The sequence below is a fragment of the Lonchura striata genome, chromosome 3 (assembly GCF_046129695.1).
Source record: "Lonchura striata isolate bLonStr1 chromosome 3, bLonStr1.mat, whole genome shotgun sequence".
NCBI lineage: Eukaryota > Metazoa > Chordata > Aves > Passeriformes > Estrildidae > Lonchura > Lonchura striata.
In genome coordinates, this window is record NC_134605.1 from 755,285 (window position 1) to 781,707 (window position 26,423).

Below are 26,423 nucleotides of genomic sequence, written 5' to 3' on the forward strand. Positions count from 1 at the left end.
TTGGATTTTTAGTCACAGTGCAACAGAATTATAAAGTCCGTTAATTTCTGTGCAAAATATTTACTTGGGGAAGTCAACATGTACAACAAATGAGAGCAGAAAACCACAACGCACTTTCATCAATCCAGACATTTGTTTAAAATTTGGTGGGGAATACAAAATTTTAAGTTGCGCATGACCTAAACAACACACACAAGACATGAGGGTAACTCTTTGCTGGCACCCCCTGTCATTTAGACCACCATTTACTTCAGCAGTGTATTTCATCACCCTGTGTGTGGACTTCTGAGCTCCCTGCAGCATGTATTACACTGAAAATGAGAACAGTGTTACGCTGCAGCAGCGAACCCCAGATCCTTCCAGGGTACCCCTACTCACAGAGCCAATTGAGAGGAAAATGGTGCCTCAGTCCCTTTCGTCATGAAAAGCACAGTGTTGTGCATGTATCAGTGAAAGGCTCAGCAAACCACCAGTGGTGGATGGGGATGCCAGTCTTTGCTCTTTCTGGAAGCACTGGGCAGTTGCTCCTTTGCTTGGTGCTGTTTGCTGGGTGCTCACGCCCCGTGGTGCCAGCCAGGCAGGCAGAGGCGGAGCCGAGCGCCTTTCACAGGTGGCTGCTGCTTTCATCCTCTGCCAAGGGGAAAGTGGTATGTGGGATGTTTTGGTGGAGGTTTTGTTTGGTTTTAAGGGATGTGTCCCAATGTGTTTGTGTTACAAAAGGCAAGTGGGTTGAAGGGCAGGGTGATTTCTGGAGATGCTCTGGCTGATTGTGCAGATAGGTAGTGCCAAAATGATTACTATCACAGTCTTTCTCAGTGGAGTTAGGGCAAGTAATATTTCCAGAATCTGGCACAAGAGCAGCTGATGCTTCTACTGTAGTAATACTTCTACCTCTCTTGTTGTCACTCCTACCCCTGTGGCTTTATTACTTAATCATGCAAAATTATTTTGTGTTTGACCCTTAACGTGCCAGACTGCAAGCATCTTTTTCTTTTTTATTTTTCTTAATTTATATCAGTGGAGAGACTGGAGTCCTTGTGGAGCTGTGGTGAATGATGTGGGCAAAGCAGGGGAATCTGTGTTGCCTTGTAAATGTAATAGCATCTTCAAGAGGGAAATAGAGCCCTTGTAAGCTGTTGTACGTTTAGCCTGCCAAAGTGCACTTCTCAGCATCATTAGCTCTTTGAGAAAATGAGTCTGTTACAGAAAAGTGACAGGTGACAGTGGGTGTGGCTTTAAGAGCAATGCTGTTGAGTCATCATCATAACAACTTAATTTGTTGTGGAGAGGCTTGTGATGGCCAACATTTGACACAAAACTTGTTCTAAAGGGTTTCAGAGACCCCATGGGAGAGAATCTGTTGGGTTCAGGTGGGGACCCTTGTGGGAACCCTCTGTCCTGTGGGAACATTGAAGGAAGGAGAAGTGGGAGGAAAACGGTCTCCTGGATGGCAAGAGTAGAGAGAATGAGTAGCCAAATTAAGTGGGTTTTAGATGAGCCTCTACAAAATTCTACCTGTAAAAGTATCTTGAGAATTATATTTTTAGAAGCTTTTTTAATTTCAGCCTTTGTGTAGGATTTTGTGAAATATTTTCATTAATAACAAGCCAGAGGTATCTGAGCACTTATACGTAACACTGTGTGTGTAAGGCCAAACATGTAGCTCCTGTTGAGCCAATGAAAAAGAGAAATAATTTTGTCATAGTTAGGGTTACAGTACTTGATCCAGTGTCGAAATAGAAAGAATTGCAAAAACTATTTGCATTGCCCCTTAAAATTTATCAGATCTAAACAAGCAATTAACTCATTGTTTCCAGGAGACACTTAAAAGCAAATTAAAAATAAAAACTTACACCATAGTTTTATGAGATTGTTTCCCTGAATGTTTTTAACTTCAGGATATATTACTGACTTTCCTTCTTGTGTGTTATCAGAAGGTTTCCCTCAGATATGATAATGTGTATTTATCAACAGATTCATGTGCAGGTGCAGTGATCCATCATATGGAGTTGCAGAAGCAGCTATTTGTAGTTGCCCACTATCTTGATAAAATATTCTAATATCTGAGCAAAGTTTAAAGTAGTAAAAAGTTTGGTTAAAGCTTTATCAATAAGCCACACTATTTGAACAAGGTATCAGTCCTTTTTCTGCATTTCATTAGTGTTTTTGCTTTTTGTATGGAACTGTCTTCTGAGGACACATCTCCAAAGCACTTCTGCTTGCTCAAGTTTATCAAATCATGAAATGCGTGGGTAATATTTGAGTAGTATTCTGGCAACCATTAGCTTCAAGGAATGCTGTGTACAGTATATACTGTGCATACAGTGAGGGTGGGATTTGACTCCCCTGACTTTAAAAACAGTTTGGACGTGTGCCTGTAAGCTTTGAGTGTCAAGGAGTCAGCTCAGCTGCAAAATACCCACACTAAGGACATCTCAGGGCAAGAAGAGTGAAGCTTTTGCTTGCCTTGACCACCTGCACTGGACACTAGAATGACCCAAGTCTCTATAGAACCACTGTTCCAGTTTAGCTTAAAATAAATGAACAAATACATTTTAGATATTGGGCTCTATTTAAATATATTTAATCTAGAGTACTCTGGGGTATTCTTGCTTGATTTGATCATATTTGTGCTTTTAAGAATTTATGCATTAAATACTTTCTTTTCTCTTGTCAGTTAAGCTATAGGCCTTCAATATTATTTCACTGTGGCTTTCTCTGAAACAGCTTTCTCAAAGGGATGTGGGCTTATGATCACATCACCACATAACCTAGGGTTAATACACATCACCTGCTGTGCAGTCACTACACCTTCTCCCAGGAGAAGTTCCCAGGAGTTTATTCCCTTCTCTTTAGGGAATTTACTCTGGGGTAGGAGTGAGCACATGCATACAGCTGACATACTGCAGACACACACCCTGACGTTTTCCTGCAGCTGCTGTCTGTGTGTTCATGCTCCAGCATGGATCCCTGCAGTCCTGAGAAGAGCTGAAGCCTTTCCTGCCCTGAGCCAGGGAGCAGTGCAGTGCACAGAGAGCTGAAGTCACCACCTGCAGCCAGGGATCCTGTTCCTGTCCAGCTAGAATGGCTCTGGTTCACCCTGGAAGTTACAGCTGCTCACACTGCATGGGGCAGGGCTTTCCCTCACCTTGGGCTGTGCTAATAGCTGGGTTCAGGGTGAGCTGCATGTTTGCTGGCAGGGTAGAGAACTCACATTTTCTAGCAATTCACCAGGATATGCGGCTTTGGTGCATCATCCATCCAAACTCACCTAAGCACAGTGCTTCCCTTTGTTCATTGTGTGACTAGAGATTTTGTCTTCACAAATACTACTTCAGTGAAAAATCCACTTGAAAGTCCATAGTTTTAGTTTTTAGAATCTTGTTACAAATAACTTTGAGTTGCTCTGTTAAACCTTAAAAGTATGTTTAGTCCAGTTTAATTACCATACCTCTGAAAAATACACACTTTTCATTAATAATAATGTGGATATGGTTATTGAAAGGTTTTAATGATGCTGCATTGAAGTTCTTATTTGAATAGATTTTGAAAAAAATCCAGTATTGAACAGAGCTGCTGATTATTTGATGATGCAAGAAGAGTAAAATCAACATTACCTGTTTGTAACAAATGTTGTATTGCTGTCTGGGAATTGGCATTATTCAGTATCTCGAAGTGTAGGATAACAGGCACTGCAGAAAGGACATGACAGCATGCAGCTCCAGCTTGCCAGTTAACTTTCTGTTGTACAGCCCAAATAAAAGATGAGTGATTTATCTATCTCTTTAGGGTTAATTTAAATTAGTTTTTACAGTGAGATTATGTATTGTTACCAGGGCCACACGTGTTTTGAAATGTAATTACTGGTAATACTTAATAGCTGATTTTTAGTTCAGTAATTTTAAGAAATTAAAAGGCCACCTACTTACTATCACCATTTTGAAATCCAGTAATACTATAAAATACAGAATGCCTTTTTTATTTATTAAAAGCTCAAATAAATAATTATGAACATTTGGTTAGGACATAAATTGGCTAATAGTTTGGGAAAATAATTTTATATTGGTTTTGATGCCATTTATATGACAAATAAGAAAACTAACAACTGATGTTGAAAGAGCTGTAGTAAGTGAGAAAATGAAGCCTATTCAATCAAAAGACCTTTTGAAAGACCTATTTTGGAATAAACAAGCATTAAAATTCACCTAAGGCTATAACTTTATGTATTGAGAGTTAAGAAGCAGACCTTTTCATATGCCTTGAAAATATAAAGATCTGATAAAATGGTTTCAAATATTTAATTCATTAAATCTGTTTAATTTTGTTTGTTTGCTTGTTTTTGTTATTTGGTAGAACTTCACCCTGAAAGAGCTTCATCTTCAAAGCCAGAAGAAAGTTTCCATGTTGACAGTTACAATCCCTTCAAGGATGAAGATGCCCCAGAGTACTTGAACCCATTTGATGAGCCGGATGCCCCACCTGAAGCACCTGGAAGTGTAAGAGATTCTCCTCCACAACCTGCAAAAAGGAAAAACATCAGGCCAGTGGATATGAGCAAATACCTCTATGCAGATACCTCTAGAGCTGAGGAGGAAGAGCTGGATGAGTAAGTATGATTCTCCATCTTTCAGCAGCTTTGCAGGCATTAGTAGTGGCATCCCTGGCTTAATCTTGAGGTGTATTGGGTTGAACCATGGTGATCCTTAATCACCTCCTTAGGACAGACTCATCCTGGGGCAGCCCAGCACAGGAAATGCCATGCCCCCAGGTTATGCTGATCAGCATGGAGCAGTGAGGAAACTTTCCTTTGCCTTATTGATAGCAAATGACTTCATAAGGGACAAGGCTGTGGACCTTTCTGGCACTTCGTGCCCTGACAATTACAAATGAGCCAGGAATCAAAGGAGCAAGAACTTGGACCTTCCTCTCCTTTTTGCCATTATCTTTGCTACATAAAAATCATATTTTTGGCCAATGGTAATAGGGAGTTTGTTTTATCTTGATGCAGTATGTAGAAAGGAAGAGCATTTTGCATAGCCCATTTTTAAGAATCTCATAAACTGAATATATATGGGAAAGATAACACCCTATGCACTTACTTAAGTTGTTTCTTTCAGCATGACTACTCATAAAACCTTTAATTCACACTGTCTGCCTTGTATGACAGTATAGAAACTGTCAGGAAGGGAGAACTTTTTGCAATTCCTTGGGAGGTTGGAAGGTACATTCTTAATCCTTGTTTGTGGTCATTAGTCACCAACCACCACTCATGAGACAGTTTATGGTGATTACATCTGAGCAATTTTACACACAACAATTCTAATTAACATTTAATTTTACATTACTTAATGAGATTTATCATGGCATGACATTTGCATTATTTCTATATTAACAGAGGTACGGTATCATCATCTTTCTGTTTCTCTGTCCTAGCTGTGGTCTAGGAAATGGAAGGATTCCCAGGCACCCTAATAGAAACATAAGAAGGGCTCTGCAGAGTTTTTTCCTTTTAAAGCTCTGTAGCCATGGACTTAATGTTTGGTTTGTGAAAAGTAAAATTAAAAAAAAATAAAGAGCATTGGTAGTGATGCCTCTGCCAGCTCCATTTGTCAGGACAGTGCCTGAACAAACAGCACTGGTTGCTGTGTCTTCAGAGCACAGTGTCATCACACTGACAGCCACACCAGGCATTCCTGGTCATTCCCTGGTCACCAGAATCTGTAGGGAATAAAAGTGTGTGTATTTTACACCTACCAAGAAAGAGGTATAGAGAACAGCAAAGATTGAGAGGAGCAGAAAGAAGAAAAAGCCACATGGATGAGCAAGTGAAGAATTTTCTCTGTTTTCTGTTTATGCTTCCATTTCTACCCGAAGCACATACGTGCCAAAGGGGCTTGTGGCAGGATTGGAGCCCTTCCTTTTCCTGTGTACTGGACTTTAGCCCTTGATTAACAACAGCCTCCTTCTTGTTTTAACGACTGCATTTGCTTCACTGTTTTTTTTTCCCCAAAGATAAAAATAAATCCCCCATAGGTAGATTCTACTTGAAAGCTGGTCTGTATTTTCATGATAATGCAGTGTCCTGTGGGAAGCTGGAAGGATAAAGAGTCGGTAAACACTTTAAAATAAATTTTTTACATCTTTTGCACAAGTTTTTTATGTCCTGAGCCCTAAAGTACCCTTCCTCTCCACATTTTCCTCTGAAGTTACAGGAGCAATGCATCATACAAAAAGACCTGGAGACCATTTGTTGGGTATTGGTGTGACAAGGAGAACCCTTGAATCTTTATACTGAAATACTCTGGAGGAATGAGTGTAATGATAAAAGTCCAGTCCAGAAACACAGGACATGTAATATTAGATCACCTCTACAAACACTATTTTGCCTCATCTCATGTCCTTAATTTTCAAATTTTTGAGTAGAAGGTGTCACTATTGGATACGGAATGAGCACACAGAAGCTTGGTAAGTTCAGAAGAGAAAAAGAGCCAATTTTATTTCTGACCTCGCAATACATAGAATTTTAAAAGTGACAGTGGATTGGAGGATGAAATTGCTACTTCTCTAACCACACTGGTCAAACCAACAGTCCATCAATTCTCTCTTCCCACAAAGAAGAATGCAAAACAATCATTATTTACATGAACAGTGCATGAGAACTCCAGTAGAAATATGTAAAGATTATCAGAAGGCTAAAGAAGTTTTATGAGAACTTTAAAACTTTTAAAAGAAGTAAAAAAGAAAACTTAACACTTTTGAAAATCAGGGCAACATAGAAAGCTTTTGCTAAGCATGGTCTGGTGAGCACCAAAGACAAAATTTTTGCAGGCAGTGCAAGCTGTTTTTTGAGTGCCCTCAGTCATGAGGGTTTATGTCCAGATGTGTATTGATTTTACCTACTGTGAATATTGATGTGTTTGTTATCTACATAAGTGGGTAATCTTCTTCCAAGTCTACTGCAATCTAGGTTTCTGTGTCAATTTGTGGCAGAGAGTTCCACAAGAAAACCAGATCTCTAATGCAATGTGTTTCTTCTGTTGATTGTAAATAAATTCCCTTTCCAGTCCCATGCTGTCTCTTCTGCTGGCTTATCAAAACAGCAATTAGTAGTATTGGATTTACCTGTCATAAACATTTGTTGTCTGTCTCTAGCATGTTCACCTTTCCTTGTCACTTGTCTGAGTGCTAACTTTTTCGATCTCTCTTCATACAGAAGTCTCTTCATCTCTCTAATCATTTCCACCGCCCGTCTCTGGACCCTGTTATTTCTTCTGCTATGTGTCTATTTTAAGATGTGTTGACTTGGCCTGAGCAGTGTATTCAAGACAAAGCTGAACAACTGAGTCATATCATGAGAATAGAAAACTTTGCATGTTCTTTTCAACCTCTCTCATAACATCTTGGTTTTTTTGAGTTTTTAAAAATTCTCTTTTATTTTTGACTACCACTGGTCAAGGGCTGTCTCCAAGTGTCCTTTTGAACCTGTAGGTGCAAGGCATGAAACGGAAGAAATGGAAGGCACCTGATTTATTAATTATCAGGAAATACAATGTATCTTTACCCCCATGTCTTAAATGTTTAATTGGGGTTCACTTAATGTACTGCTTGGCATTTTCCTCCTGTGTTTTGTGTGGAATGCAGTGTTGTGTCATGGGAGCATGGACACACCAGTTAGCATCAGGACCCTTGTCCCACTCTGCTCTGGCAGATCCCTAGTTCTGATTCTGGCCTCGGAGCTTACACGAAGTGCCCCAAGAGCTGAACTCTGACTCCAGTTTTGTAACAGACTCTCACTGTAATCCTGTAAAAGGTACTTGGCCTCAGTGAACCTCTGTGAAAGATTTACCTGGGGTAATTTGCTTCGTTGAGATGGATTTAACTAATGTTTGTGAAGAGAACTGGTACTTCATAACACACACAAAGCACAGTCATGAGCATAAGCATCATGCCTGGCACAGAGGGACTTAGGTGAGCCAGTGCATTTACTCTGCTGCAAAACTGTGCTCTCAAAGCATACTTCCTCTGGCTAAATTCTCATACCTAGCTAAAGATAAGGAACAATTTTCCTTTTGCTAGTTTGGACATTTCACTGATAGTGGAAATTCTGCTTTTGTCTTTTTGAATTTTATACATTAAAATCCACCTGTTAGTGAAGGATGGCACACCTTGTGAAGTTAATTATTTGAAAATAGCACAGCTCACAACTGCTTAATGTATAATGCTTTCAGCTTAGTTGTTCTGATTGGCAATATTGCCTGACCTTTTAGTCCTGCCGTGCTGACAGCTTTGGATTTCCTCCTCAGTAAAATGTTCATTTTTAATTTTTTTTTTCAGCTAACTGGTAAGACTGATCAAAATAATTTTTAAATTGGTCAGAATAAAACTTGCTTTCCAATATAATTTGGCTCTGTGGCTTCTTATCTCATTTATCATTGTGTGGCTTAGAATTATGCTGTGTGGTTGGCAAGGCTATCGAGTTGCCATCTGCTGAAGTTGCCTGTTGCACAAGAAGCCACAAGCCACCACACTGGCAGTGAGTTTAATGACAGGTATCTTGTCAGGTCTGAATTTTTTAAATTTTGTGAGGAAAGGCTAGTGTCTCTTTAGACAGATCATTTTATGTGAAGCCATTAAATAACTTCACAGAAGCAGTAAATATGGGGCTGACCTCAGAAAAAAGTGCTTTAATATTTTCTAGCTAAGGCTCTTTTCAACCAGATTTTTCAGATGTTTGATTTCATGTAGAGCCATGTGGAAGCTGGACCAAACTCTGCTATGTATTTCAGACCCTCATGACTTCAAACATTATAGTTTGTTCAGGAAAGAACCATTTTGGTTGGTTTTTCCCTGTATAACATTATTTTTCAAAAATCTTGCTCAATTTTTGTAAGACCAATTAAGGGTAGTGTGGAGAGGAAGGTAGAAGTTAGCACATGTGCATGTCTGTTCTGGGCATATACTGTGTTTGTTTCTGTGACCAAAACGTGAGGGTTTAGTCTGGCTTTCAAGCAAGTTCTTCTCTAGAGGAAAAAGTCCTTTTAGCACTTCCTTCTGCTGGCTACAGAGGGCAAATCTTCAGGATGACACCTGCAGTGCAGGCAGTTCTGGAGCTTAAAAATTCAAAAGATGGTTCTTCCAGACCTCTTTACTCTCATTGATAAGGTGTTGCTTTTTTTCTCGCACCACAATAATTTTTAACACCTTACAAATACACCTTTCTAATTCAGAGGTAAATTCCTGCCAAACATGCTGTGCCTGTTGGCTGCTCCAAAGGCTGGCTTGTGGAGCTAAAGAAAAACCTTGTGCTGTCCTATAGAATGCATTGTTCTTCAGCCTTTATCTCTTTTATCTTCATTTTCACCTCCCTTTGAACTCTTTGGTGTCTGAAGGCAGCTGAGCTGGGCTGTCAGCTAAATTAGAGCTACTGCCAGCTGGATGCATTCTCCACTCCAGCCTGAATTCCTCCTTTTCCTGCTGTCTCCCATAGAAAATACCCTTCTGTTTCCATTTAACTTGTTCCTTTGGTTGCCTTTAGTTTTGATTGTGCAGGTGGCTTTGCACTTGATGGGCAGCAAAGTGGGAGCACCTGAAAGTTGCCTTCAGTCAACAGCTGAGTTATTTTAGTGTTGGTCTTCCCTTTTGCTTCAGGAGTTGGGTAAGGAGCAGAAGCAGCAGAATCTTAGAAAGATCTGGAGGTTTTATGCCTGATTTTCACTTGTGTGCTTTGGTAAACATTGCCTTTCAAAAGTAGATTTCTGTAGTGTGGGTTATTAATTGCTTGCTTTTTCTCAGTGAAAACAGGATGACTGTAAATTGCATTAAAATAAAGTCTGAAGTTTGTCTGTGGGACTGAAAGATGTTTTTATACTACAAGTACAAAAGAAGGAGAGAAATTTGATGTGTGGAAGGCAACATCATGGATGTTGCCACCTGGATGAATAGTTGGTTTTTACTGCTGTTGTAGTTCTTAAAAATAGTGTGTACTAGCTCCTAACTCTTATCCTGAGAGGGAATTTGTGAGTGGATCTAGCTAGGTAGACTTTTATTTAATGCATTCGTGTTTCCATCTGGAGTTGAATTGTAAGGGACTTCAAGGGACTGAGGTTATTTGTTGTGGCTGGTTACACTGCATATAATGACTGCATGCAGATAGATTGTTGGGAATCATAGTTTGAGTATAGGATAAATGTATCTTGCAGGAGAAAGAGGGACTAGAAAAGAATAAATTAATGTATCCATTTCATAACTAACTGTCCAGTTTTGCACTGCAAAATATGAAAAGCAATTAGTATTAATGAAATAATTCAGTGCAAAAAAGATGCCTGTAAGTATCCTTAGCAAAATACAAAGCTGCTGGCTTTAGTAGGTGTGTAGAAGAAGCCATTATTTGATATATTATTGATTGATATTTGATGTATCAAGCAAACATAAAATTTGGCAGAATTTGGCTGTGGAGGTATTCACTTTGGGTGGTACAAATGCAGAGTTGGAACATGGACACTTGAGTTAAGGATAATTCTTTGGACTGCATCTACTTGGTGGAAGGTTTTTACTCTGTAACATTCCCAACTAAGGTTTAGTTACAAAAACCACTTTCAAAATAGGCAGGTGATGCCTACTGGTGTCTGCAGAGAGATATATGCAAGTCAGATGTGGTTTTCTCACTTTGTTCTCTCACCTAAGGAGTTTTCTTAAAATGGTGTGTCACCTGTGAACTACAGAGTTTGGAATACACTTGAGGCTGAATGTGTACCCAAGGAGGCCAAACTTTCCAAAAGTGAACAGCCAAGAGTGAGGCCTCTAAAGCCCTGTGGAGCATGACTGTACCAGTTCCTGATTCTTAATTGTTCTAATCAAGCTGTCTTTATCCTCTTCATTAGAGTGTCAAACACCCAGCAGCTCCACTCACATTTTTTCGTATTGATCTTGTAAAAAATCAGATCACTCTTTGATAGATAGTGAAGTATAATTGAAGAGTTAGTTGATAAAACCTCTGCAATTTACAGGACTTTATAAAAAATTATGGAAATTGTGACTGAATAATCCAGTTTTAGCTATTGTAACTTACTTTCCAATTGTATGAAAATGTAGTATTTAAAAGTGTATAAAGGTAAAACCTTATTATGTGGGGTAATAAAAGCATTTCAGTCATTGACTTTCCTAAGCAGGTCTTATTTTTGGTTTTATTTCCAAGGAGATAGCAAAGAACTGTGTTTCCCTTTTTTTAATTAGATCAAATCCATTTTATGAACCAAAACCAAGCCCTGCTTTAATTAAAGTTGCTCTGCAAGAACCAGAAAAGAAGATGAAAAGAAAGGCTCCTGAACCCCCAAACCTCTTGCCAAAGACAGAGATGAGCATAAGTGAGAACGTGTCAGCAGTTCCTGCATCGAGGGAGCTTTCTTCCTCTCCTAAGGTAAGCTTTTCATACCAAAATTTTGTCTTTGTTCACAACAGTACCTTTCTGTGCATTGCAAACATCCTGTTTATTTCTTCAGGCATCTTAAAAGCTTGTCTCTGTTCACTTGGTTCATAGGGAGGGTGTGACAGTAGGAGCTTGTATTTTTCTTTAAGGATTTAATACAACAGTAACAGCAACTGCAGTTTCAAAGAAAAGTCTTCTAGTAACCAGTGTTACAGGGCAGCTGGATATGCCATGAAGAAGGAGGAAAATCACATTGAACAGTGCTTTGTCCTGATCTGTTTTGGTGCTCCTAAGCCTTGCCCCTGTTGAAGAGTCTTCACATTTGTGTCATAAATCTGGGTTTTAAAAGCTTAGTACTGTATATTTGTATTGGGATTTATCTATGTCCAATTCCAAAGATATGTTGAAGTAATTTAAAAAAAAAAAAAAAAAAAGACAGTCTACTTTAAATCAGATTAGATGTTTATAGGAATGTCCAGACTAATGATGTTTACATATGCACATCCATTTGTTTTTCAAGGGAAAAACAGAGTTAATTTTAGTGGAAGTGATAATGTGAGGTGTGGGTGTTTTATTATTACAACAGCCAACTTCTGTCAGTGTGGGTTTCAACTCCAGTGTTTCAGCAGTTAGCACCACTTGTGCTTTTTCTATAAATAAAACAAGCATTTAATAGTATAAGTAAGGGTTTGCATCCAAGGAAATGTGTCTCTCTGCTTCATACATGTCTTTGCTGTGCTGAAAGAACATGTTACTACTGAGTTTGGTTGTTGCAGTTTTTGTCTGCCCTAGATGAAGCTTTAGCGTGTCTGAAAGATGGAATTGATTTAAGAAAAAATTCAGGATCGAATTCACTGAGAAGACTGTGCTGTTATGGGCAGTCAGGTAGTTCCTGCTTTTCTGTGTGGTGTTACTTGGTGAATATTTTGGTGCCTGCCTGCTTGCAGCCCACCTTTCTGCCCCTGACCTCTGCTGAGACCAGCAGAGGTCCACTTGCTGAAACGCTGATTTTCATTAGGGCTGGGAGGGAAGGTGGAGCTCTGTGATCACATGCTCTTTTATAGGAAAGCTTTAATTAATTATTTTAACAGGGTTTTGGAGGATAGGAGACATTAGGGAAGGCTCCAAAGCAGATGCAATGTCCTGGTTCATTATATTACAGTGGAAAGTTTTGCTGAGTGGGTGTGTTAAAATATTGTACGGTCACTTGCAATGCAGAAAGCTTTCTGTAAGCATAGTGGTTTTTTCTGTGCTTGAATTGCTTTGCACTCAGATCAAAAGCACTTTACTTGGAATGCTTCTTGAAATTTGGAAAAGTACTGGCATTTAAAAGAAAAGAAACCGTTTTCTCACAGAACAGTACAAAATAGTGCCCAGGTGGGACTTGGAGTGTTGGCAGAAATGACTTGTTTATTGCTCAATAATAGAGCCAATGTTTAGCAACTCCATAAAAACTTCCATCCAAAGGTATAGGCACTATACAAACATGAACTTAGCTCATGCCCTTATGTAAGGGAATAGTCCTGTAAACTTAGGCAAAGGGAGCTTAAATCATGTGTCTTAGTCAGTGTTTTGCTGTGCACAGAAAGTTTTGGGAGTTATACCAGAGGCTGATTGGTTTCAGCAGGTTCAATTCCCTGTCTTGCTTGTTGCCATAGGAAATGCCCGTGGAGCAGAAATGTTAATCTTTAAACTACACAAACACAGCATTAATAATAGAACTTCAGAGTTTAAGGAAAAATATTCCAAAAGCACCCCTGCAAATCTTTGACGGAATATTTGGTGCTCATTTTCCCTTTACATGCTAGTGGCATTCAACACATTGGCCAAATGCAAAATATCCAAATGCTGTCATTGCCATCTACACACCAGCAAGTTTATTGAGTGATAAGCAGTCAGCTGTAGTAGCAAACCCTTCCAAGCCTCTTCAGTGTCTCCCCCTTGAGCAGGCCCTTTTGATCACTTGGAGATCTCCTGTCAGCTGTGCAGGTGAGGAAGGGTCAGTCATCATCTTAGATAAGGCAGGGCTTAACACTCCATGAAGGTCCAGCTCTTCAGCCCACAGAATTAGCTCAGTATTTGTCATATCTGAGTTTGGAGGAAGTTTTGCTTTCAAATTTTTTTATCTATTCACACTTCCTAAAGGAATATCTTAATTCTCTCCTGTCTTGTGTATCTCCTCCAAACTAATCTGAGTCATCAGAGAGAGCTTACAGTGCAGAGTCTGAGATCTGGAGTTACCCCACAGTTAATCGTCTCAAATGACTTGAAAACTATGGTATGCTGAGTCTATTTAGGTGAGTCTGACAAAGTGCAAAGCTGTAATTAAGCTCTTCAGTCATCACACTGCAACAGTGCTGTCAAGCCCAGCAGTGCTGAAACCTCGTTGGGCTTGTTACTGTTACACATCTGTTACTGCTCTTTACACGGTTTGGATAACCAGGTGCTGCCTTTCACAGAGGTGACAGAGACTTTAAATTTCCCCCTCTTGTTGACTTGTGGAAAATAAATGAGGTCTCAGGCTCAAAATGTATCAGACCAGTACATAGCATGCATATCAGTGCTCATCATTGCTTTAGCTGATTACAAAATAGACATATGAATTTCAGCAGAGTGAAGTCTCAGCCAGATTTCTTCTCTTCATTATGTTGAATTTATTTGAAAGAAGATCAGTCCCAGAGCTGGCACCTATATCTTATGGTAGAGAAGCTAAAGCAATCTGTCTCTGCACAATCAAGGATTTTATTGTCTTTCTGAGAATGAGGGGGCAGGAATGCTACTGCATTTATGTAGGAGGTAAAGAATTATTTGCTAGGGAGCAGGAGGAAACAGGTAAGCATCCTCAAATACAGAGTTATTTTTAAATGTTAGAAGAAAATACTTCTTGCACTGGATTGATATTTACTCATTGACTCCTTTTGAAGGACAGCATATGCCCTTCACTTTCAGGAACCAATTCTGGGAGAGGCTTTTCTTGGGATTTGGTGTATTCAGTTTGTTGCCAGACTTTAGCCAAAGCTCATGTTGTTGCCTCATGAATCCATCAGGTGTCTGCCATTGCCATTAAACTATTGAAAGTAAACAGGTGTGTTCTATTTGGTGACTCCAGCTTGGTCCCACTGATGCCACGCTGAATGTTCTGCTCTGCAGGGAGCCAGTCCAGCTGAGTGCTGAGCCAAGCAAAGGCACTGTCATCCCTGTGACAATTGAGTGCTGTCCAGGAGCACTGAATGGCATCCTTCCCTCTCTCATGGATCCCTTAGGTGGTGCTAAGCTGATCTCTTGAACCAGATTTTGGACTGTGGTGGTTTGTTAGTTGGGGTTTTTTTTTCTCAAGTTCACAGCTGCATCCAACCTGGATAAATTAGCAGAGCTGTTGGCTTGACTGTAGTGCCATGCAGCTGACAGTGTACTGTCTTCTGTCACATGAACTAGCCTAAAACACACAATTTCTGCAAGGTCAGGTCTTAGGTGACTCGCACTGAAAGCTCAAAAGCATTTGCTTACAGTAATCTGGAGGTGGATTTTTTTTGTGGACCTCTGTTTTTATTAAATACATATATATATATATATATTCAGTATATATATTATAGAAAGGGTATTAATAAAATGTATTTATAAACATAATCTTTGAACACTTGATTTGACAACTCTAAGTGCTGCTACTTAAGTGTTTGACTGTTCCTTCTTTTGGTCCTTATTAGGAGTGGAGATGATGAGAACAAGTCTCCAGTGCTGTCCTGGAAAGATATTTTTCATTGCAAATTAATATACATTATGGTCAGGTTGATAAATGCTTGACCACTTCTGTCATTTTCATAATTGCTGTTTAAGGTATTTGTGCATTATTGGTGCAATGTAGCTCCTAATGAAATTGATGGAAATTTTGTCAGTGCCTGCAGCAATTCTGGGTTGCAGCAGTTATCACTTCTGCAAAATGTCTGTGCCAGTAAGGCTTGGTAACTGCACCAGCATTGTGACATTCCAGGCCTCACTTTCTGTATTTTAAATTTAAACTTACATTTACAAATTATAGATCTCAGATTTGTTGTCATAAAATACTTCTTCAGTAGTTGTGGAAAAGGTTCATTGAGATTCCTGGAGTGCTGTGGTTCCTAAATATCATCTCTTCCATGGCAGTGTTTGGTTTCCCTCCCAGAGGACAAGGGAATCTGGACAGCCAGAGCAGCCCTGGCCTGCCCAAACATCTGCATTGGGCAGCTCTAGGGAGATCTGGGCCAGCTCCTGAGAGATGTCATCTGAAAATCCTATCCTAGTGAGGGCTTTTATTTCATTCTGTTTCCTGTGAGTTATTTGCCTTCGCTTCTCTGACAGAAGGGAGCTGTGGAGAGGCAGGCAGATGGCACAAGGCCATGGGCACCTGATGCAGGTGCTGGAGGAGCACCTTCCTGTGGTTTGTCACCTGGAGGGCTTTGATTCTCATGCTGGCTTCACAGGCTCATGTTTAGGTCAAGCTTTGCTCTTTAAAAGGTACTAGAAAGAGGGAGCACTTCTCCTCTCCTAAGACCTTTTTCAACCATCATCAAAACAAAAATCCTCAAAATCTTTGCAAAAAAACCCTGAGAAAAATCCATCCTTTTTCTGTATAGTTTTGATACCTTATTATCAGGTTCCTTTACAAGAACCACACAAGCAGAGTACAGGACAGGTTTTCAAATGAAATCTTTGATTCTTTCCAATGTTCCCTTGCACCTAACAGGGGCCTCAACACAATCTGTAGAAGCTGACATTGTAGAATTTAACTTTCAGCTGTTACCTCGAGCTGGGGCTGGTTTAGATAAAGTCCTTGGTGCTCTCTCCACCATCCCTGGCCCATCCATGGCCCCTGGTGCAGCACTCAGTGAAAGGAGCACATTAACAATGTGCCTGGCTCTGCTTGCCTGAGGGATGGGTTTGGTTCATCGTGGTTGGCAAGCACCTCAAACTGGAAATTAGTGTGCATGAATAAATATTCCTTGCTTCTGTCATGATGAGTTATGGACATGTTACAGAAATAATTATCTTCCCTTCATAAATCAGTCTGATAGTTAACTTTGGTTTGCGTACTAATTCACTGTTTCTGCTAAATGTTCTTTGGTTTGGGTCAGATACTTAAGCATAGGAATAAATCAGAGCTTTAAGCTAGAATGCTTTTTGTTGCTGGGAAAGAAAAATAAGTCTAAAATCAAAATAGATGGCATTTGTAAGCAAATCTACAATGCAATGATGGCCCTAAAATGAGGTATTGGTTTTAGCTGTTCTACCTTGCTTTGTAGGACTATTTTTAGATAGAATTTTGCCCAATTTATTTGAAATTGTGATCACAGTTAGTTTTAAGCAGGCAGGTTAGATTTGTGAAGCTAGATACACTCAGAGGTAGAATCCAGGAGAAAAAGGGAATCCATGGGTGCCAGAATCCAAACCTTAGGGCATGTGAAACGCTCAGGTATTCTATGTGTATGTTACACTCCTAGCCACCAGCAAATGCAAGTGAAGCACAAACCTTTTTAAAAGGAGAGCACATCAAGCCAGTTAGAAGGGAAATGTTGGATTCCTGAGTTGCAAGGAGAAATATGTTTCCAGTTGAGGCTGCAAGAGAGCTCTGGTGCCAAGGGGCTGCATAATAAAGCCAGTCCTTGTGCGATAGTGCCGGCACGCTAGCTGCATGTTCTACAAGAGCATTTCTTAGCCATGTTCAACAGTGTGCCTGCTATCGCTCCTCCATTTGTTGAATTCAGGATGACCTTTGCATGAATAAAGTCAAATAGGATTAAGGCAGGAATTTTCAACAATGGGAAAGAGCAACAGATGTAGCCGACTTTGAACGTGGGAGGATTGTTGATGCACGGTTGCCTAAAGGGAGTGTCTGTGGTGACAAAAAAAAAGGGGGGGGAAAACCCAACAATTTCCTAAAATATTAACAGCATAAAAGAAAAGAAAATAAATAGAAAGCAATCCAAAGGAACTGAGTGATTCTGGTTTTTATTGGCATCAAGCTGAAGGCAGGGTTTTTTGATTCACTGCCTCCTTTTAAATCTATTTCTCTCTATTCTTTCAGCAGCAGAACTCTGTTCTCTGCAACTGTCACTGTATGAGCTGTCTGAGGGGTTTGTGGCATGGACCATAGTTTTAGGTTCACATTATTTCTGAGTTGTTTTAAAGAAGACAAAAATAGAGTATACAGGAAAAAAGAGATGTTGTTTTGCTGGGGAATCAGCCATTTGAATACAAAATCCAGATCCTGCTACTATTTTATGGTTTAATTTGTCCTGTGCAGAAGCATATATAGATAAATCTCAAGTGAATACAGTGCAGGCACTCTGTACAGAGACTGTTAATAAAAGGGAGTAAAGGAAGAAAAATGTTTAAAATATATTTAAAGCAAGAACTCTTTCTGATACAACTTAAGTAGTTTTATGTGTAGGTTTTAGATATACCAAATTTGTTTTTATCTCAATAAAAAGAGGATGTGCAAATGTATTTTACTTAGTTTCATTATTGACAAGAGCTGTTTTGCAGTTTAGCAGATAATTGTGTTAACTCCTGAATGACAGTTCATAGTTTGTAGCAATGAGTAATGCACAGAATTTAGATATTGTTCATATGTCTAATTCAGACAAATCAGCTTTGAAAGGCATGTGTAGGAAAAGCTTTTAAAGTGTGAATGAAACCATGTGCTCTAGCTCAATGAAAAGGATTTGAGAAGCTAGCTAGAAACTAAAGCCATTAAGGAAATCACCTTGTAAATGTTCTTAAAAATATTGGTGAGCTTAATATATTAGCTCAGCGTGAATATTAAAAGCGTGATTAAACAGTCACTGATTAAATGCTTACACCACTTTAAAGAGAGCTATAGTGTTGAGAGGGCAGTCTCTCACAGGGGAAAAATCATTTGGATTCAGAGGATGTAGCATGATGAAACATCTTCTAATACATCTTATCCTGCCTCTCCCCATATTCCTTTAGAGCAGAGCTTGCTGGGTGAGCTGTGGGCTCCCACTTGCAGATGCTGTGCCACAGGATACTCAGTAGGTGTAACATGTCTACCCAAAATAAGGAGTCATTCCCAAAATAAGGAGTATTTCACCAGACACAAACAAACAAGCACCCCCTCCCTGCAAACACAAATAAAACTAAACAAAAAAATTACCCCAAACTCCCTGCCCCCATTTTTAGCTGGGATAGAATATCCTTGAAGAACACAGCTCTCCAGGTACTGGAGGCTTCATGGCTAATTTTTTTTTTACCTTGGTTAAGGTTTCAGAGACTAGGAGCAACTTCATATTCATGCCTGGAACCTTTAGCACGAAGAGCACATCAGTGTTGCTTGTGTGGCAGGGATTAATGCCCACTGTGGCTGTAGGAAGTTGCCTTTGTTTCCCTGTGGGCTCAGTTGGGACCAGCATTAAGCTCCCAGATGTGCACACAGGTGCTCAAATTGTGCCTGCACAGCTGGGGGAGAGGCTGTCACAGGCAGGCAGCAGAACCAGAGGAATGCATTTTGGAGGAACCTCGGGATGGTGACTCTTACATGCCTGCATTCTTGCAAGCATTATGCAGAGTCCACTGAAGGCAGGGGGAAATTGGGGTCCTTGAGTTGCCCCTCAGTTATGCTCCAGAGCAGTGAAGTCTTTCCAGGCAAGGTTTCACAGATGTGAACTGGGGCAGGTTAGAGTTGTTTCTAACCCCTTTGTTGTCCTTTGTGTGTTGGGAGGGTGAGCCACAAGGGAGAGTACAGTCTCCTTTTCTTTGGTAGGCCAGCTAAAATCTTCATTCTACCTCACTTCATCAACAGCTATGAGACAAGGAACTGGAATCTCAACTCAGCCAAACAACCTTTCAAATACCCCAAAATGTTATACCACCATAAATATTATAAATCAAAGGAGTGTTCTATTTTTGTAGTTTTTCTTTTTTTTTTTCCAATTAGCTGCCTTGTCTTTTATGCTTCTGGAGCATAATGAAAATAATTTTTACTTAAAAAGCGTATAGCCAGGATGTGTTTCTGTTACTTCAAGTGAGCTTGGGGTGTTTCTTTCTGTATGGGGAGAGAGTATATTTTCTTTCTGTAGGTGTATATAGTTACATACAAAGTTATATATATGTATACTTTTATAACAATATATAAATATTTTATACATATATACCTTTATATATAAGAAATATATGCTTATTATCTACATTTAAGCTTTCTAGAAAGTGAATTCAGACACCAATTTGATACAGATGGCTTAACAGATCATTTTTCAAGTGTTTGTTCTAGAATCTGTTTCATAATTCATAATAACAATATTCTGTGACACCATGAGCCCTTTTCTTAACATTGCCAAAGTGCTCTCAGGAACTCTGAAAGGCTTTGTGTGTAGCACTGTAAAGCAATGCTGCAGAATTGATGCTGTTCTGAAGTGCTCTCCTGGCCCTCTGTGCTGTTGGTAAGTCATCTGTCATGGTTGTCATGGACAGCAGGGACTCAGTAACATAATGGGATTCCACCTTTTATTGAGACACGGGAGTGTAGATCAGAACCCAGTCGGTGGCTTCCATGTAAAAAAACATGGCAAACTACATATTCTTGCAATGCTCAGTGTGGTTATAACTGGAACCACAACTTTTCCACTCTACCTAAAATGCTAGTGGACTGTTACCACTAAAAAAGAAAAAAAAGTAAGAAGAAAAATTGCTTTTGAGGGGTTTTCAGGGAAGGAGTTTTCTTTGTGAAGGCGTTTAACTGTTTTTACATTTCTTTATAGCAGCAGGATTAGATTTTATAAGAAATATGTTTGGGGTTTTGCCTGCTAGAATTAGGTTTTCTTTTAGGATAATATCTTTTGTAATGTTTGCATACTTATCATTGTTTTCAAATGTAGGACCAAAATGTGGCATAGGTCTGAGTAATAGGGAATAGCAGAAAATAATTCCAATGAGAACCTCCACGTTTTTGAAATGTTCTTCCATTTCTGCTCTCCTTGGATACGTAAGTGGTTGATTTAAAATCACAACCTGTCTTTTTTTGCGAGCATTTAAAGAATCCTAGAAACCACACAACACATGGGACATTACAAGGTTTGCTTCAGAGCAAAACTCTTTTGGAAAAGTGTTTCCTTCCTTTCTTGGAGGAAGCCAGTACTGTGACTAGTCCCCAGGCAAATGAAATGTATTGCTCTGGATTTTGGGTCTTGTGTGGGTTTCTGTGTTTTGGGTTTTTTTGGGCACAGATGAAGTGTAATTGGTCCTTCATCACCTCAGCCTCACTTTCTCTGACAGTTGCTCTGCCAGCTTTTCATGCCCAATACAGAAGAAAAAGAATAAAGAAAGCAAGATTGTGCAATGGGCCTATTTTCTGACCAGATTTTAGCCATTTCACATCCTTAAACTCCATAACATGGTCCTTGCTTCTGTCTCTGCATGACTGATGGACTCTGTGTGGATCCTCAGGTGATCTAAATGACACTGGAAAATGCATATCTGATAGGAACTATTTGAAAGATAGATTCACATTAAAAAAAAAAAAAAAAGTTTAAATGGGTTATTTTCATATGTATTGAGCAAAAAGAGAGTAAAAGATACCAAATCCTTCTATATTCTCAATTTGTTTTGTCCTTCTTAGCTTAGAGGATTCTTTTAAAAACTGGTGATGAGTTTGGCTGTGAGTTGTGGGCTTAAATTCCATGAGAATTGACCTCTTTTTGTAGTCCAGTTAGTTACAAATATGTTTCTGCTGTCTGACTTAGGACATAAAATACCTCTGTAGTGTTCCATAATGTAAGGACAGAGATAGCATTCCTTAATCTGCTTGCAGCTTCTTGAGAATCTTCTGAACAGCCAGGCTCTACCAGCTGCAAAAGAGGTTTTGGGGGACCAGTGAGACCCACCTTGCCTACCTAAACTCCTCTTCTGAGAGTCCAGTGCCCTCCTCTTCCTGCTTCCTCCCACCCAGACTTGCAGGAGGGATTGTTAAGTACCAGCACCTAACACTGCCAAGGTTTTATGGACAGGAGAAAATAAAAATCATTGCTAAATGACTTTCTAGTATTTAGATGTGGTAAAGAAAAAAACTTCCTTGAATGTAACTCATTGACAAGCTGAACTATGACTAAAGCATTGTGCACTCTATATATTTATCAACTTGTCGTTCTCCCACTAGAGCTTCAGCACTTCTGTTTGAGTACTCTCTTAAGTTTTATTGTAAGTGTAGGGAAAACTTCCTTTGAACTCCCCTCCTCTACAGCTTTAAAGGTAAGGTAGGTGTTAATCAAATGATGTTGCTGTGCTTGCTTCCCAGTCATGTCTTGGCTGATGCTTCTGCTGCTGAGTGTTGCCCAAAGTGTGAAAAACTTGTGTTTTTAAGATGATGGTCCTGCACCTTTGAATAATTTTTAGAAGTTCATGTAACTTGGAACTAATGCTCAGTATTGAACAAACTTTGTAGGTGCCACTGGAAGCTTATTTAGAGCAGTTGGCTTTTATAAATTTACCAAAGTTTGGAAATTGCAGCTAGTTTATTGTTACCAGAGCTGTCCCTTTACATTAACTTTCTCTTCCCTTTATTCTCCCCATTTCAAAGACTGTCATAATCATTTAATCTCTCCTTATGCAATTAGATATGTTGCTACACATTTATTAGCAAACTTACTGTCAGACGAGTCGTAATGCTCTAATTTACACTTCCCAAAGCATGGAAATTCTGTGTAGGAATGAAGGCTCCCTTCTTTTCCCTCCTCCACCTATCCCGAGGTGCTTGTGCAGTGAAAAGCATTGCAGGAGACTGAGATGTGTGAGTGATAAGTGCTCTACATGTTGTAACAGCTCAACATGATCAGACATGTTAAAGATGATGTCTGAGGCTCGAGTGTGAGTTTTCTGCATTTGTGCTGGCTGAAGATTGAGCCTGTGTAGCTCCTTTGGGCTTCTCTGATAAATCTCATCTCATCCCCCCATGCAAGAAAGAGCAGCTGATACCTTCCCCTGATGCTCCCTCTAATAACTGACTGAAAGACTGAAGTCTCCTGGTGCAGTCCTTCTGTCCAGGTGTTCCCTAGTTCTGCCTGCAGATGAGTGTTTGGAATCACAAGCAGCTCACACCCACCACAATCATCATCACATCATCTGGGGACCAGTAGAGAACCTGGCAGCAGTGCTTAATTTTATTTAACACACCGTGTAAACTGAGTCCAAAAGGCACTTGAAATGTAACACTTTCTTCCATTTGTGGAAGCTCAAAGGCATGACTCCTCCTGAGGATTTTAATCCAATGGACATTAATGTGTTGGGGATCCAGTGATGTCATTGCCTGTCACTGGGAGTTAATGACAGTTAATGCATGGATTAATGATTGGAAGAGTGTTGAAAGACCAGGGAGACAGGAATGTGTATCTCTGATACTGCCTTAGAAATGCAGACTCCAATCAGCAATGCCTATGGACTTGTCTGTTCAGGAAAACCCAGTCCATTGTCTGGATCCTGTGTGCACAGTGCAGGTGTAATAGTGCATGCTGAAAACCCTGTTTGCTTCTTCACATCACCCTGTTGTGGCAGTACCCTTCTTCTGTCTCTTAGCTTTCTCTCTTTTCTCTCTTACCCTTCTTTTCTCACTTTCTCTCTTACTCCATGTACATATGAGCTGCAAAATTTGTTCCTCAAAGTCAAAATCAGCATTTTGTCTCAAGTAATATTACAATATTTCCCGTGTAACCTTTTGCTCAAAGTGTTTATTCGTTTATTTATCTCACAAAATATTTTTTCTTTAGGGAATTTAAACCAAGGAAATAGAAAAAGCTGCTGAACAAATTCTGTAGTTCCAAATAGCAAGCTAATTTTAAAAATGTTAACATAAGTACTATGTCGAATTAATGAAAAAAGCTATCTGTGTGGACAATGTTCAAAATTTTAAGGAGTAGATCCTAGGGATCATTTAGGAGTTTTACATGTGTTTAAAAAAATGAGACCCAGAAGATCTGACTGTTGTGCATTGCTGTAACACCCCTGGAACGTGGCTAACGCCCAATTACTGCATGCTTAGACTTGGATGGGAATTACAATTGAGCTGTAAAATATTTTGACAGTTTCCAACTGTTGTGTGGTTATTAGCCAGGCATCATAAGAGAATGAAATTCAGTGATTTGATTAGGTTTGTATCATGATCTGCTTAAACAAGGGCTTTCAACATAAACATGTAGTATAAAGTGTTAATCAGAGGCAGTATTTAATTATTACCAGCTTTTCTTGAGTTCTGCAGGAGAGAATTCCTCTCTCCCAAAGATTTTGATTTCTTAAATGAGACTTGCCATACCTTTATGCTTCAGCTTTTCATTTACAAGCTTTTACTTGTTGAGTGCTAAAAGCATAACCACACCAAATTTAATTTGTCGCATGAAAATTATGTGTGTATTTTTCAAGAGGATAGATTTGACAGTGTTGAAGCTAGAAAAGCTTGTGTTAATTACATATTATAAAACAAAAAGGATATTTTCATTTAACATGTATTTCTCCTTTTAGCTGAACAAGTCCTAGCAATTAGCAAATTTGAATAATGTAAGCATTCCTGGAAAAATATATGTTAAGCCAAGTGGCACTTGAATTGCTGTTACTTTTACATGTATTTTTATTTTGAAATGAAACTAATAAAGCAAAAATATTCAAACTGCATGCAAATTAAGCTCCAGATTGTGCCAGTCTTGTTATGTTCATTAAGCCATTGAATCCTTGAGTAGTGGCTGTTATTCCATGGGGACTATTCACAGAATAAGGTACTATTCAGAGAGGTAAAGATAACAATCTGCCTTCACACTGCTTAAATAATGCTCATTCTGTTGGGCAACTAAAGCAAGAATATTCAAGCCTGTCATTCCTTAATTTTTCACTTGCTTTATTTAGTAATGCTTTTTTGTTTTCTGTGTTGCTTATGAGTGGTGCTTGAGAGTGAAGCATGCTGTTTCTGGTAGAGAAGGCTTTTTCAAGTGTTGTCATCCTGTTTTTTCTTTTAAAAACCCTCTAAGGTAATCTTTGTCTCTCAGTTCAGTCTGTGACATCTCCGCTGTGGCTGAGAGCTGATTTGGTTACCAGTGTTGCTTATGTGTTTCTGTTTGCCTAAATCCCTCATTTCACCCAGCTGTGACTGCTGGGCTTTTTCTGACTGTTGTCCTGGGTATGACCTGAACTCTCACCTTGCAGATGACAAAACCTTTGTAATGATATCCTAGATTTTAAAGTGGCTTTGTGACTCTGTGGAAATGTGCCTTCCTCTCTGGCAGTCCTCCCGAGCAGCAGTTGGAGTGGTGGGCTTGTAGTCAATAGCCAGTCTCCTAAACAACTGAGAGAGTTGTAAACTGTACAGCTGTACAGTTTTTCATTTGGAGAGTTGTTAGTGGCTATTGAACTTCCTCTGTATTCAGATGGCTGTGTGCCAGGAAAAAAAGCAAAATACGCTGTGCTTTGCAAGGAGATCTGATGAACGTAGAGGGATTGGTGCACGAGTTGCTTATGGAATGAATAATATCAGGACCTCCATGCTAGGATTAATTTTTAAAATGGGAAATGGGGGGTTTTTGGTTGGTGATTGAACTGAGAGGCCAGTGTGAAGTGGTGCTTGGTGGGAATTAGGGGTTTTCCAGCTGGCTTTCCCTGCAGCCAGAGTATGGAAGGGAGCTCTGCCAGGCTCCTGCTCCCTGGTGGCAGCAGCCCACGTGAGCTGGATGTTCTGGAGGCAAGAGACACTGATAATGCTGGTCTGAAGCACATCTGAAAGATCACTTGGTCTTTCTACTTGCACAGAGGCTAAGTTCTCCTTTACAAAATGAGAGATTTCTGTGACCTGTTGTTAAACAGTAATGAAGCATCCATGGCCTTCCCGGGCAGTCTTGAGTGCTCCATTTTCACATTTTCATTATACTGCTTTATAGATTGCTCCTCCTGATGTCTGACCTCAAGCAACTAAAGCCTGTAACCTTGTTTTGGTAAACACTGGTGCGGGGGTCAAAGGGTTTGCTTTCTTCTTTGGAATTTTGCATGCTTGATGACTTACCCTGTTAGTTTGCTCTATCATTTGTTCATAGCATAAATGACCTAAATGTGCTTCAGCTTTCTTCATTTTTCTCCCCCCACCAATTTTCTTTCAGCTCATCTTCCTTACACTCTGCATCAGGGACAGCTGAATGTAAAATTTTAGATGTGGTTTTGTCAATACTAAGTGGAGTGAGAGAGGCATTCTTGATCTTGCAAGCTTTATTCCTGTCTGTACATCTCAGTACAATGTTTGTCTTTTTCATAACAACTTGATGTTGTTGACTTTATGTTCAGCTTGAATAGACTGTTTCCCCCATATCCTTTTGTGAAGAGCTGTTACCTAACCAGTTCTTCCTTATCCTGCATTTATGTAAATGATTGCTCCTTCCTATGTTTCACTTGTAGCTATTGAATTTCATACTGCTTTTTTCAGAACTTTACTCCTTTTTATGTGATTGGAGCTCTTTTGGTGCATTTGATGTCCATCTCAGCTGCTTGTCCAGTGCATCGTTCACCTTCCTATTTCAGACTTTCACTGAACCTAAGAAATGCTCTTATTTCAATGCATAATTCCAAGAATCACTTTACACTAGTCTTGGGTATAGTTTTCCAGTCTGTTTTGCACCTATATGAGTCTCATTAAGGCTCTGTTTTCCATGCTTCCTTCTGAGAGCATCTTGAAAGACAATTAAAAGAGCTCAGCTACATCTGTAATCTGTTATTTGATGCTTCTCTACTCCCTGCTTCTCTCTTGTTGATTTCTTAAGAAGGGCCTTAATTATTTGTTCCACCTCTTTTTCATTTGCTTCTCTGCATTCTTGCTATTTGTCCTTTTTCTTATGCACAGGAGGAAATGCAGTCTTTTCCTACACTTCTAATATTCTCCTCTGTGTTCAAGCTTCCAAACTGACCATTTTGGATGTTGTTTCATATTGGTTCTTCCAGGACTTTAGGATTACATTAAATGTGTTCAGCTGATCTGAAAGCTTCTGGTTTA

At 39.5% G+C, this 26,423-nt stretch overlaps 1 protein-coding gene across 11 annotated transcripts in view; it reads left to right on the forward strand.

Annotated features, from left to right (window-relative positions):
- The window catches only part of EHBP1 (EH domain binding protein 1), a 211,109-nt gene that overhangs the window by 98,175 nt on the left and 86,511 nt on the right, over nt 1-26,423 (forward strand). For all 11 annotated transcript variants that reach the window (XM_021555826.3, XM_077781833.1, XM_031504209.2 and 8 more), the window contains 2 exons: nt 4,354-4,606; nt 11,233-11,416. In XM_021555826.3, coding sequence (XP_021411501.1) covers nt 4,354-4,606; nt 11,233-11,416 — 437 coding nt within the window. The remainder of the gene's footprint in view (nt 1-4,353; nt 4,607-11,232; nt 11,417-26,423) is intronic.